This window comes from Dermacentor variabilis, chromosome 8 (genome assembly GCF_050947875.1).
Source record: "Dermacentor variabilis isolate Ectoservices chromosome 8, ASM5094787v1, whole genome shotgun sequence".
Classification (NCBI taxonomy): Eukaryota; Metazoa; Arthropoda; class Arachnida; order Ixodida; family Ixodidae; genus Dermacentor; species Dermacentor variabilis.
Window position 1 is genome coordinate 91125487 of NC_134575.1, and position 13195 is coordinate 91138681.

Genomic DNA, 13195 nt, shown 5'->3' on the forward strand with positions numbered 1-13195 from the left:
CAGATGGCTCCAGTACAGCAACCTCTTCAACTTCATCATTCATTATACCGCACCTCAACAAACAAGAATCGTTTAAGTTATCTCGTGCGACTTCGTCCACAACGGCTGAACTGTTCGCAATTCTATGTGCGATAAAATTTATATTGTCAGTAAGAGATGCACAAAAATGGGTAATTTTCAGCTATTCACAGGCGGCTCTAACATCACTCTGCAGCACAAAAGGGAAAACATTCAGTGACAGTATCATACACAAAACACTTAAAACCTCACAAAAGCAAGCAAAGCGAAACATGCAATAGCATTCCAGTAGATACCAGGCCATTGTAACATTCTTGGCAACACAGCAGCCGATGAGGCAGCATGACAAAGACACCTCAGATATGATGCGTTTCCGCTCCCAATATAAAATAATGAATTACGCTGAATTATAAGGACAATGTCTTTCAACATGAGTAGAAACACTTGCGTTGACTAGAATTCTAAGAGCTCGGACTTATACCATATTGAACCGTTTACTGAATTCAAATTTTCATTGTCATTAGACAGAACTATGGAAACCCTCGTTCATCGATTAAGGCTAGGCACTGCCTACACAAAGCATTTCTTACACAGAATTGGCCATGCCGAAACCGCCGAATGTGATTGTGGATTTGTAGACGAAGATATATATATCACCTCCTTCTAGACTGCCCACATCACGACACACCAAGATGCCGACTTAAATCAACCCTAATTAAATTATACCGCAGACCTTCCAGTTTAAAGAAACTTTTGGGTCCTTGGCCAACAATGTCTTTGCAGGAAAGCGCTTTAAAGGCACTAAAGACTTTTCTTGAAGAAAGCAGCATTATTGGACGTTATTAATGCTTTTATTGTTCTTTTCTTTCAATGTCGCTGTATATATGCATGTGTCTATGAATTATGTTGACTGTTCTGTTGTGACTATACGGGATAATGCATTTACACGATGTATGTACCACCCGCTGACTAGAGGCTGTGTTATTAGGCGACAGCATCGTTTGTATTCTTGGGACTTTTATCTACATACCTGTGGAGACATTTACCCTGTATATTGTATGTACCATGTGTTTCTTAAGTCATAGTCTTCCTATTTAAACGTTGCGTGACAACTCCTGGTGCTTGTGTGAAAAGGTTATTTGCTATGTATTCTTCAACCCTGTATGTCGTATGATGGAACCATTCAAGAGATAAGGAGTAGCCAGCGCCTTAAATTATACGTCAGCATCTCCTTTTATCACACCAATAAAAAAAATGCCGTGCAAGTTTACAATGTGCACGACGACATACGGATAAATACATAAGCTAAAACATTTCCCCAAATGGAATACAACGCTTTCGCATTCCCATACGTAAGCAGTTTCAAGTGCTCATGCCGAATTTTATGAGCAGTTGGGAGGTGTGCGAAGGAAACATGAGCACGTGATCAATGACGATCGAAGCTAATGCAACGTCAAACCAAGCAATTCACCACCTCAAACGCCCATTAAATACGCATATTCTCTCTGTGAGCGGCTAAACGAAGTGACAAGCAAGCACTTGCCTGCGATTCGGTGACAAATTTTAATTTCTCAGGGTCGATAGAGAAACCTACACTGACCAGTTACACGCACAGAGAAAATGGCACACGCGGCTGAACGTCACAAAAGCACTCGCATGACGTCTAGAAAACTAACCTATGGCAAGAAAACGTGCCATGGAAAATGGCAGACGCACGGGCAGGCAGTAAACCAGTGATTTGTTGATGAACAGATTTCTGACACAACAAAAAAATTTAAGGTAATTGCAGCTTACCATGAAATCATTTCGCAGGAGCCGGAGAATCCACAACTGTACACGGTTGGACCTTGCAGCAGCGGAAAAAGCGGGAAGTGATGAAACCCAGAACGAAGCTCCCGCTGCTGGCGCACCCGAAACCACCACAGAAATTAGTGCTGCGTGCGCCTTATGGTGTTCTTCCGCGCAGTGGCGTCGTCGTCCGAATTGCGAGCAAAATCTTCGATTGAAGCTTTAATGCTGCACTGGCGAAACGGATATAGGATGCGCCTCCTGGCAATGGCTTACAATAACCGTACTCACCACATCAGTCACACTAAACGTAGCTACTTATTATACCCCGAAATAAGATTGCATTGCGGAACAGGTTTGGAGCCGTTGAAGCCCGCCACATGCAGAACACGGCAGGTATGGCTTTCGTGCGTCTGCGGTCGCGTAGGATGTTTCGGTAATTTTACGGTTCTTTTAACAGTGCATCCATCCATCCGTCCATCAATCCATTCATCCATCCATCCATCCATCCATCCAACCATCCACCCATCCATCCAACCATCCATCCATCCATCCATCCATCCATCCATCCATCCATCCATCCCCTATTCAAGAACAGTTTCGTTAACTGAACTGACATCTGCTATCTTATCGCGCTCTGGCACGTTACACTTACCAGATTGAGGATTTGGCGCGCTGATATATACAGTAATGTCAGCAGGATTGCGAGGTAATTTATATTCTTCCATCGTTACATTAACTGAGAATGATTCGGTGGATATTTCGTCAGGTGGTTGTGTTCCATTGTATATGACTCCGTCGTAGGTGGCGTACCAGCCCGCCGTTGCTACACGACAGGTTACGTGTATGGCAGTGCCGCTTGCTGCGGCGCACGCGTTGCCGCTTTTACTCTTGCGTGGTATCCACGGCGTATGCAGAAATCCATTTGTCAAGTTGAACATGTAGACTTTTTCTAAACACTTTGTGCTATTTCGAGTGATCGTAACATTGAAATGTTGATCTGGCAAGGACAAGTTGGCATCCTTCGAAAGTAAGGCATCCGCTAGGCCTGCGATTGCCGAGGTCTGGGCCAAGGAACCTGGAAGGAACGAGACGTATAACAAGCGTGGCTATTCAGTTTACTCTACCTAATTTGGCATATATTCAGGCAGGCTTTCTCTTACGGCATCTGCAAACAGGATTTTCCTTGGGAACTCGTTAACCTTCTCAATTTCGAATGCAACAAAGCGGCATACTTGCGTCCCAGATGAGTTTCTAATACCCACTCGCATATTTCAAAGCTGAAAACCCCATTCCTTGTTCAAGCACCCCGGTTATGTGCAGAATATGCCATCTTCTTTAGGTTTGGCAACTAGCCGTTTCTTCATGATGCTTGTTTTTGTAAACAGTTTTACTCCGATAGAAATTAGACACGCACTCGAGACAACTTTGCACCGCCTCCGCGATGTCCTGACACAAAGTGCCTCGAGTGGCCAGTCGCGCGGCAATTTTGCGTGTACTCGCGGGCTTTTTTAACGCTCTCAAAAACACATTTAAATAGAATGCATTCCGCAACAAAAGCCGGATCGGGAGCTTTTCATGTTGCTCTGAAATTTCACCTTGGCACTTTTCATCTCATTATATTTGACAAGTTGATCAGTTCACTAAGACTAAATATGTCATTAGGCCCAATGCGAAAATAACCTTAGTATCTCCATGCAACGGCAAAAAAAACATATCTTTCGTTCTGTCCGGCTACATTGCATTTGCATATCTTCAAATCTTGGTCATGGTAGTTGGGACACCCTGTAGTTGGGATACCCTGTATTTCTTAGGACTCTGGTTCATAGTAAGTAATACCATGCGCCCTAGTAATGAAGTACTCATAAAGAAAGGCAGAACATAATTGTGGTCAGCGTAAATTTAAGCTTTGTCTGCATGCATCATAAATAGTTTTTAACGACATTGCTTACCATGTATGAGAACGGAGATGAAAGCTAGGATTTTCATGGCTGCAACGAAAAAAGATGGCAAGATTATCTCACGATGTGCGGATAACACCAAGTGATTGCGGTCGTCACTAATATCGCATTTAGTAACTCATATTATATTGAGAACAATTCAGTAATTGACGCTGGTAATACATGCAGAAACGTCAAAATACCGCAACTTATCGCCCACTCAGCTAATGAGACATGGTTTTACAACTTAGGATCAATATATCGATTCGTTGCCTAGTTCTTCCTTGAAAATACGATATGTGCTAACAAGTTAGTCACTTGATGCAACTATTAAGAAAAACTACAGTTCTCTCTTTTCTAAACAAAGACGGTATTTTATCCATGTATTTTGGAAGGCAACCGCAGTATTGTTACAAAAATGTGAGCGCTCCTAAGGAAGTAATACTCAGCCACGCGAATGATGTAAATCATGATAGGCTTCAAATTGTATGACGCTAGTCTGACTACAAAATTCAGGGATGTGCGTCCTCATGTTTGATTGTGAAAAGCAGAAAATATTCTAGTCGTCGTCGGTTTACCAGGACGTGCAGCGAATTATTCGCCTACATAGATGACGTCAATAAACAAGTCTACAGATCCGACAAACGCGATGAAATGTGTGTCAAGCGAAACTCTCGTAAAGCGCTGATTTGGTACTATACAACTCAATGCTATGCGCGCACTTACAGTTAATTTTCTGTCCTGTGCAAAGCTTGGAGTCAGCATTGTTGGTGTCTATGCACTACACAATTGATAACATACAGACAGAATTGAGAAGTGAGACGTGCTGGTTGGACACATCAAAAGCGCATCGGCAGCATCTTCCCCTCCAACCCCCCCCCCCCTGGTGGCCTCCAGTAAACAATCAGTTTCCATCTCTGAGTCAAAAACATTTTATGGGCTAGTATCGATCTACCACTGGAACGTATCCCCGATAGCCTGGAAAACGCGGCGTTTGAAAGTCACGTGTGCTCGCCTCTCGTGGAGACGCGCTCGTGCCACTGCTCGCGCGTTCTTCGTCATCTTCTTCCACGGCAGGCTCCGATTCGGCTCATAATGACAAAAAAGGCAAAGTTAATTAACATGGAGTTAGCTCAGGCATTCGAACGCACGACATCTTGTGTTAAGGCAAAATTAATTAAGGTAGAGTTAATTAATAACGACCTAATTTGGGCGCTCGAACCCACGACCTTTGGTGGGAGAAAAGAAGTAATGATAAGTTAGAACGCATTCGAATGAGACTGCCAAGTAATTTAATTAACGTCTCCTGAGCGCGCAGGCTCTCGCCTTCACCCTCTTACGCATACGTCAAAGTGACTGCAATTTTTATTTTCCAGCAGCCAATAGCTAAGACGTGCTTGTTGATGTTTTACGCCGGCCTTAAAGCTCGCCACAACCATTGTGCTCAAAAAGAAAACACAAGAAGGAAAAGGAATGGATAACGTTAAAAATTCAGGCTACTTTAGAAAAGAACCCTCCTTGGCCGCAGGCTAAACACTGTCCGGCCTCTAAGCGAGTTAGTGTAACCTTAAGCAAGCGAGAAATAGTGCAAATGCGATGATTCATCACACTATACAAATGCATTAACGGGATGAATTTAAATCTAACCGTGAATGGACCACAAAAACATGGTCCTAAATAAACTTAGAGGCTCTATTAAGCGTAGTAGTCGCAAATGTGATTCCACTTCTTATTTTGGTACTGATGGCCGGACTATTGCTAGAGATTTTCATAGTTCATTCCCTCGAGTGTCGGTTAATGCACCACCGCTTCTACTTTCGCGTACATTACATAATAACGTATTGAAAATTGATCATTTACCTTTGCTATCCGAAGAACTTATGCCACTTATCTTTAGCTTAAAGCACCCCTCACGAGGTCTGGTCATTTTTAGCTGACAAGCGTAGAGTATACAATGCGCGTCAACGATAAGCTCTGCAAAGTATTACATCGCTACGCGCCGCAGCAAGAGAAATGTACTTCCATTTCGTCTGCTTGTTCCCATGTCGTGCAGTCGCGCGTGCAGACACCGAAACTATGTTATTTTTTGCTGTGGTCAAGCGCTCGGTGATGCACTGTTATCGGCGTGTGTCTGCCTCAGTATTCGTGTAGCACTGAATTGTACTTCTAGTCGGGTGTCCTCGTGCACAGCATTCAATAGCGTGCGCTACGCGAAACGAGACTATCACTTCAGCTCGCGCGCGACACCCTCAGCGAGCGCGTGCCGCACCGCAGAAAAGCCAGGAGGAAAAAAATGAAGGCGGGGTCCGGGACGTATGCGCCACGCGATCCTCGATCTCCGGGCGTTCGCTACATCAACTGATCACTACGGTGCGCGCACGAAGGAACGGATACGTTTAACGCACTTGAAACACCAGAAAAATCAACCGCATTGGTGCCACATTTGGCGCAAAGCAACGTCCATTGGACCGGCATTTCAGGAAGCTATTTGGGTTGAGTTGAATGATACCTCGAAGCTCAACGCCTGCTCCATCGAAGAACCCGCCGTGGTTGCTCAGTGGCTATGGTGTTGGGCTGCTGAGCACGAGGTCGCGGGATCGAATCCCGGCCACGGCGGCCGCATATCAATGGGGGCGAAAACGCCCGTGTACTTAGATTTAGGTGCACATTAAAGAACCCCAGGTGGTCGAAATTTCCGGAGTCCTCCACTACGGCGTGCCTCATAATCAGAAATTTAGTTAACGTTGCCTGTCTTTTGGCTTGATGAGGGGCATCGGAGCCAGCTGTGGAAGAAGACGGCGCCGAACGCGGCAGCAGCCGCAAGAGCAAGTGTCTGCGAGAGGCGAGCTCACACGAACTCCTGTGCCACAGGCCGCGTTTTCCAGGCCATTGGGGGTGTGAGCCATTTAAGGGTTTCGGATTAAGAGGAAGCTTTAGCTCGGGCCCAACTCCGACGCGGCCTATTCAAATGCATGTAAAACGCCAAAACGTTTTTATGAGATACCCACTAATGAAATTTGTTGCATTTGAAAGAGAAAGTTCAATTCCAGTGACTGTTGCAAGCGGAGTTTCGATTTAGGGCTTGAATTTTCTTAAAAAGATTTTCAAATATTTGACCGTTTTAAAAAGAAAATAGAAGCATCAAGTTTACAAATTCATACCTCTGCATAAAGACCTGCTATCGCGGTTCTGTAAACGGAATCTATTAGATCAATCAAAGCGGACAAATTCGATATGTCGTTTTACATCTTACGTGAATTTGTTACGTTGGCTACAAGGGTTCTGCAAAAGCTGTATTCGCATATTACTAAATTTCTTTATAGTCATGTGTGACATATCAATTTTGTGCGCTTTACATGTCCTATAAGATACAGTTCACAGGATTTTATTATCTTTTTTCGTTGTTGAGTTACAGAGTAGTCAACTTGATAGTTTCGTTTTTCGAAAATTATCGATTTTTGGCAACTTTTAATAAATATTTGACTACCTAACTCAAAAATTCGAAACTAACAATCACTAGATTTTAAGTTTTTCTTTTAAATGCAACAAACCTCGCCAAATTTGGTGCAGTGGTTACCGAGAAAAACGAATTCTCCTTTTACATGTATTTAGATGGCAGCAGCCGAGCTAAAGCTTCCTCTAACGAAACTATCAAGTTTACAACTCTGTAACTCAACACCGACAAATGATAATACAAATCGGTGAATTGCACCTAATAGAAAATTTAAAGCGGACAAAATTGATATGTCACACATGACTATAAAGAAATTTAGTAATATGCGAATACAGCTTTTGCAGAACCCTTGTAGCCAACGTAACAAATTCACGTAAGATGTAAAACGACATATAGAATTTGTCCGCTTTGAATTGTGTAATAGATGCCGTTTACAGAACCGCGATACCTGTTCTTGATGCAGAGCTATGAATTTGTAAACTTCGTGCTTCTATTTTTTTCAAGCGGTCAAATATTTGAAAACACTCTTATCAAAATTCAAGTCCTAAATATGAATTCCGCTTGAAACAGTCACTAGAGTTTAACATTATCTCTCAAATGCTACAAATTTAATTAAAATCGATCCAAGGGTTGTCTCAGAAAAACGTTTTTGCGTTTTACATGTATTTGAATAGGCCGCGTCGGAGTTAGGCCCGAGCTAAACCTTCCTCATAAGAGGAAGCTTAAGCTCAGGTGCTCCTATCTAAATACACGTAAACACATAATTCGTTTTTCTTTGCAACCACTGCGCCAAACTTGATGAGGTTTGTTGCATTTAAAAGAAAAAATGAAAGCCTAATGACTGTTGATTTCGAATTTTTCATTTAGGTGGTTATTGCTTCATTAAAAATTTGCAAAAATCTAAAATTTTCAAAATACGAAACTACAAGGTTTACAACTCTGTCACTCAGCAACGTAAAAGGATAATACTACACTGTTAATTGCATCTAATAGTACATCTAAAGCGGAAGAAATTGATGTCAGGCATGAATCTCAAAAAATTTAGTAATATGTAAATACAGCTGTTGCAGAACCCTTGTAAACAACGTAAGAAATTCACGTAAGATATAAATTGACAAAGCAAATTTTTCCGCTTAGAATGGTGTAATGTATGCTGTTTACAGAACCGTGATATCTGCACTAGATGGAGGGCTATAAATTTGGAAACTGCGTGCTCCGATTTTTTTTTTCGAACTTTCGAATTTTTAAAAGAATTTTAACAGAAGCCAGGTCGTAAATCGAAATTGCCCTTCCACCAGTCACTAAAATTTAGCTTTGTCTCTCAAATACAACTAATTTCATTAAAATCGGTCCACGGGTTACCTCGGAAGAACGTTTTCGCGCTTTACACGTATTTGAATCGGCCGCGTCGGAGTTGGCCCGAGCTAAAGCTTCCCCTTAAGAGGAAGCTTTAGCTAGGGCATACCTGCGACGCAGCCGATTTTAATAAAATTGTTGGCGGACCGATTTTAATGATGGACCAATATTAATGAAATTTGTTGCATTTGAGAGAGAAAGTTAAATTGTAGTCACTGTCGGAAGCGGAATTCTGGTTTAGGGCTTGATATTGATGAAAAGGATTTTCAAAAATTCTAAATTTTGAAAAGAGATACACACGAAGTTCATAAATTGATAGCTTTGCATCAAAAACGGATATCGCGGTTCTGTAGATGGCATTCACTAGATATTTCAGAGCGGACAAATTTGCGTAGTCAATTTATATCTTACGTGAATTGCTTACATTGTATACAATGGTTCTGCAAAAGCTGTATTTCTATCATACAGAATTTTCTTTCAGATTCTTATGTAACATATCAATTTTGTCCGCTTTAGATGTACTATTAGATGCCATTCACAGGGTTGTGATATCACTTTTTCTTCCTGAGTTACGTAGTTGTAAACTTGATAGTTTCGTTTTTTGACAACTTGAATTTTTGCAAATTTTTTATAAATGCTTTAGACACTAAATGAAAAATTTAAAACCAGCGGTTGCTACGTTTTAAGTTTTTCCTTTAAATGCAACAAATCTGGTGAAATTTTGTACAGTGGTTGCCGAGAAAAACGAATTCTCCTTTTACATGTATTTAGAGAATAGCAACCAAGCTAAACCTTCCTGTTAAGAGGAAGCTTTAGCTTGAGCCAACTCTGACGCGGCCTATTCAAATACATTAACGCTTTTCTGAGGTTACCTCTGGACCGATTTTAACATCATTTGTTGCATTTGAGAGATAAAGCTAGATCTTAGTGACTGCTCGAAGCGATATTCCGGTTTAGGGCCTGAACTTTGCTGAAAAAATTTGCAGAAATTCGGAAGTTCGAAAAATATAGAAGGACGATGTTTACAAATTAATAGTTCTCCGTCAAGAATAGATATCGCGGTTCTCTGAAACGCATCCATTAGATGATTCAAAGCGGAGATGTTCTATATGTCAAATTATATATTACGGGAATTTGTCACACTGTGTACAAAGGTTCTGCAAAAGCAGTTTTTCCTAAAACTCAATTTTTTGAGATTCATGTGTAACTTATCAATTTTTTTTTCCACTTTAGATGTACTATAAGACGGAATTGAGAGAATGGTAATATAATTTATCATTGCTCTGTTACGGAGTTTTAAACTTGATAGTTTTGTTTTCTGAGAGTTTGGGATTTTTGAGAATTTTTAGTAAATGTTGACGACCTAAAAAAAAATCGTAATAAGCAGTCACTAGATTTTAAGTTTTTCTTTAACATGCAACCAACCTCGTCAAATTTGATCAAGTGGTTACCGAGAAAAACGAGTCCAGGTTTTGTATATATTTAGATAGGAGCACCCGATCTAAAGGGTCCTCTTAATAGGATCTCTCTATGGTCTAGTGTTCAATCATTCCATAGGACCTTCGCCACTTTCGTGTGGCGCTCTGAGTGGGAGCCAACGCAACGCGATGAGTTGTTTCTTCGGCTCGAAAGAGATGGTGTTGGCCTTGAACATTCGTTTATATGGCAGCTAGTTTGGCTTTTTCTGTACTTTCGTGGTGTTATGCACCCGTTTCTGCGCGAGATCATCCGCCACCGTGTTTCACTTCAATTGCTTTCCCCAGTTGTGTCCACTCTAGTTATTCCCTGTCTGGGTTACAAAAGAAAATAATCGATGTTGTTTATCTTCCCACCAAATTTTGAACAGAATCTTTATTTTGCTCAGTTCCTAATAAGTTTGTCGGAGATGTTATTGACGCGTGTTTTCCCGTGCTTGTACTACTTCATTTTTTTAATCTTCAATTGTATCATGTGCTCAATTGCGTTGAGGAAGCGTGCGTTTCTCGGGGAGCAAATACATTTTTTTAAATCAAAGAAGGCGACGATTTCGAACGCACACGTGCGAGCAGGTCGGCATTCGTTTCTACAAACGTTTTGGATCACATTTCTTGCCTCAACTCACAGGAACTGTGCATCAATCGACGCTGTTTGCTCCAAATAACAAGCGGCTACCAGAATCTTACTGGTGGGTGGATTTTTCAGCCTCTCCCGAGACTTTTCCACCGCACGCCACGTTGGCGCGCAGCTAGGCCTAACATGCCAAACCATACGGGGCATGTATGGCGTATGTATGTATACGGGGCATGTATAGGCAGGCGGCGAGCCTAGGCCCAACGCGTCGTCGAGCTAGAAAATGGCCTCCAACTCCAATACCTCGGCGGTAGAAGGCATGGAAATCAATCCGGAGGAAGCGGACTGCTCAGGCTTGAATCGAAGTCGTGAGCAAGAAGAAGAAACTTGCCGAGCGGTGTGATTCTAAAGCGCCCACGTCACCGAAAGGAAGTGGATATGGCGGCGCCCGCACTGCCGCACCACAGAATGTATTGAGACGAGTCGTGGCAGCTTCCAGAATCGCGAACCTTCCTAGCCGTCACTTTAAGACCATTATACGACCTCTTGGAGGGTTGGATGCTGAGAAGACGGACCTTATTATCTTCAAGCGTGCGCTCGCTAAGGCGGCTTTCCTAACAGTTGAGCAGGTGTTCGACGATACGTTGTGCACGAACCCCTTCCAGAACATTCTCGTGGTTGCCACGTCGTTCGAGGAGAACGCGTGCGCCTACGCCAAGGTCCAACAGATTTGTATGGCAAATATCGTCATGGAAGTGGCGGCCTACATGGCTGCGTCGGACAACACATGTAAAGGAGTGATCCGCCGCGGAATCAACCTGGATATCAGTGACGCCGAACTGACGGAGATGATCGTCAACCGGAGAAGCCCCGGCACTCTGGGAGTTCGAAGAATCAAGAAGACACCAACAGTGATCGTGTTGTTTGACGGACACAAGGTCCCACTAGACGTCGTGTGTAATGCTGTTCGCCACCCTTGTTCCTCGTATCACAGGCAAGTAGATGTTTGTTTTGCGTGTGGAGGAACGGGCCACCGGGACGACGTTTGCCCGAAGGGTGAAGATCAGAAAAAACGCCGCCGATGTGGCATGCTCACACCATCAGAGGATCATCAATGTGATCCCAAATGCGCCATATATGGTGGGGCACACCAAACGGCAGACCGCAAGTGCAAACAGCGCTTCCAGGTGCCATACATCGTGGGCCAAAGACAGCGGCGCCGCACGCGCGCACAGCTAAAGTACGCACAGCAAGCGAATCTGGAGGCAGGACCACGTGGCTTCGACAAAGCCAGCGGCGAAGTAATGGCGGGAGAGAAACCCTTCTCCTCCCCCACCGCAACATATTGGCACGGCCGCTCAATGGAACGCACTTGGTGCGGCCCGTCCCGTCGGCCGAGAGAGGCGTGACGCGCCTAGTTCCCATCGCCACCGCTTCAGCGCTACTGCTCCGGGACAGTTGCAGGGGGAGAGCAGTGCTCCCCGCCCGCCGCGGCCGAGCGGTCAGGGCTTTATTTGTTCCCATAAAGAGCTGTGCAGCGGTGTTTCACAAAATATGAATGGTAATGCCAACTGGCGATTTGCTACTGATAGCAGTACGTCAGCATCGCTGCAGTTGTCAGCGACAATTCGTTTCGGAGGTCACCTATGTTAGGTGCGCTTCTTCGAGCGTTCGCCTATTCAGTAACTCGCGTTCGACACACACAAAGCCGGTTATCCGCTATATTAACTTGTTGCTTATAATTAGTTGGTTAGCATAAAAATGCTCGTTTTAAGAAGTCCGAACTCTGATCAGTCTGGTCTACAATTAGAGCCGATGATTAACGCTGTTTTCCGTTTCTGGACATGCAGAGATTTACTGCATTATAGTTCAGCCGGTTCCGGGTATGTGCGGGAAATATTTTGCAAATGGGCACTACTAGCCTACATCAATGGTCGGAAAGAAAACAATAAAGCCAGAAGTCAGTAGCTTATGTCCAGTTTTTCTTTTCATTCCAAAGTTCATGTACACAGAATCTGAAAGCGTTACAAGCGCAGAACTCTCCTCGAGAGAGGTTTATGTGCAAGCAAATTTTTTTCCTCTGTCGAATTCAAGCTGCTAGCCCAGTTCGTCAATAATGGTCTTATGAGCTTGCTCAAAAATACTCTGGAGAGGTCCTCAGCGTGGTTGCGATCCTCTTTTTCACAAGTGAGCGCCGGACATTGTGTGAAATGAGGAAGTAGTGCTGACATCAAGGTGTTGCATGGCCTGCTGGTTCGTCTCACGTCTGAGCACTTGATGACCTTGGTGACGAAGGTGCGTGCAAGCTTACACAGGCCAACTGCTTCTATTGTTGGGTACATTAGCCATCCATCATCAACGTTGCGGATCCATCCATAAATTGCTTCAGCTGGCCTCACTGCTTGAAGAAGGAGTTTGCAGGAATTACAAGCCACCTGAGGACGAGCATAGCAATGTAGTTTGAAAAACGGTACCAAAAGAACATAATCTATTATATACGTAATGAAATCAACCACAGACATATTTCAGTATATATATATATATATATATATATATATATATATATATATATATATATATATATATATGT

The 13195-nt window shown here is 43.2% G+C and overlaps 1 protein-coding gene across 3 annotated transcripts in view; it reads right to left on the reverse strand.

Annotated features, from left to right (window-relative positions):
* LOC142591171 (uncharacterized) overlaps nucleotides 1–13195 on the reverse strand; it is an 89620-nt gene that overhangs the window by 36479 nt on the left and 39946 nt on the right. For all 3 annotated transcript variants that reach the window (XR_012830374.1, XM_075703535.1, XM_075703536.1), the window contains exons 2-3: nucleotides 3759–3797; nucleotides 2462–2884 (exon numbers count right to left, since the gene is read on the reverse strand). Coding sequence is in view for 2 of the 3 variants with exons in the window: in XM_075703535.1 (XP_075559650.1) it covers nucleotides 2462–2884; nucleotides 3759–3797 (462 nt within the window). In the remaining variant the exon portion in view is untranslated. The remainder of the gene's footprint in view (nucleotides 1–2461; nucleotides 2885–3758; nucleotides 3798–13195) is intronic.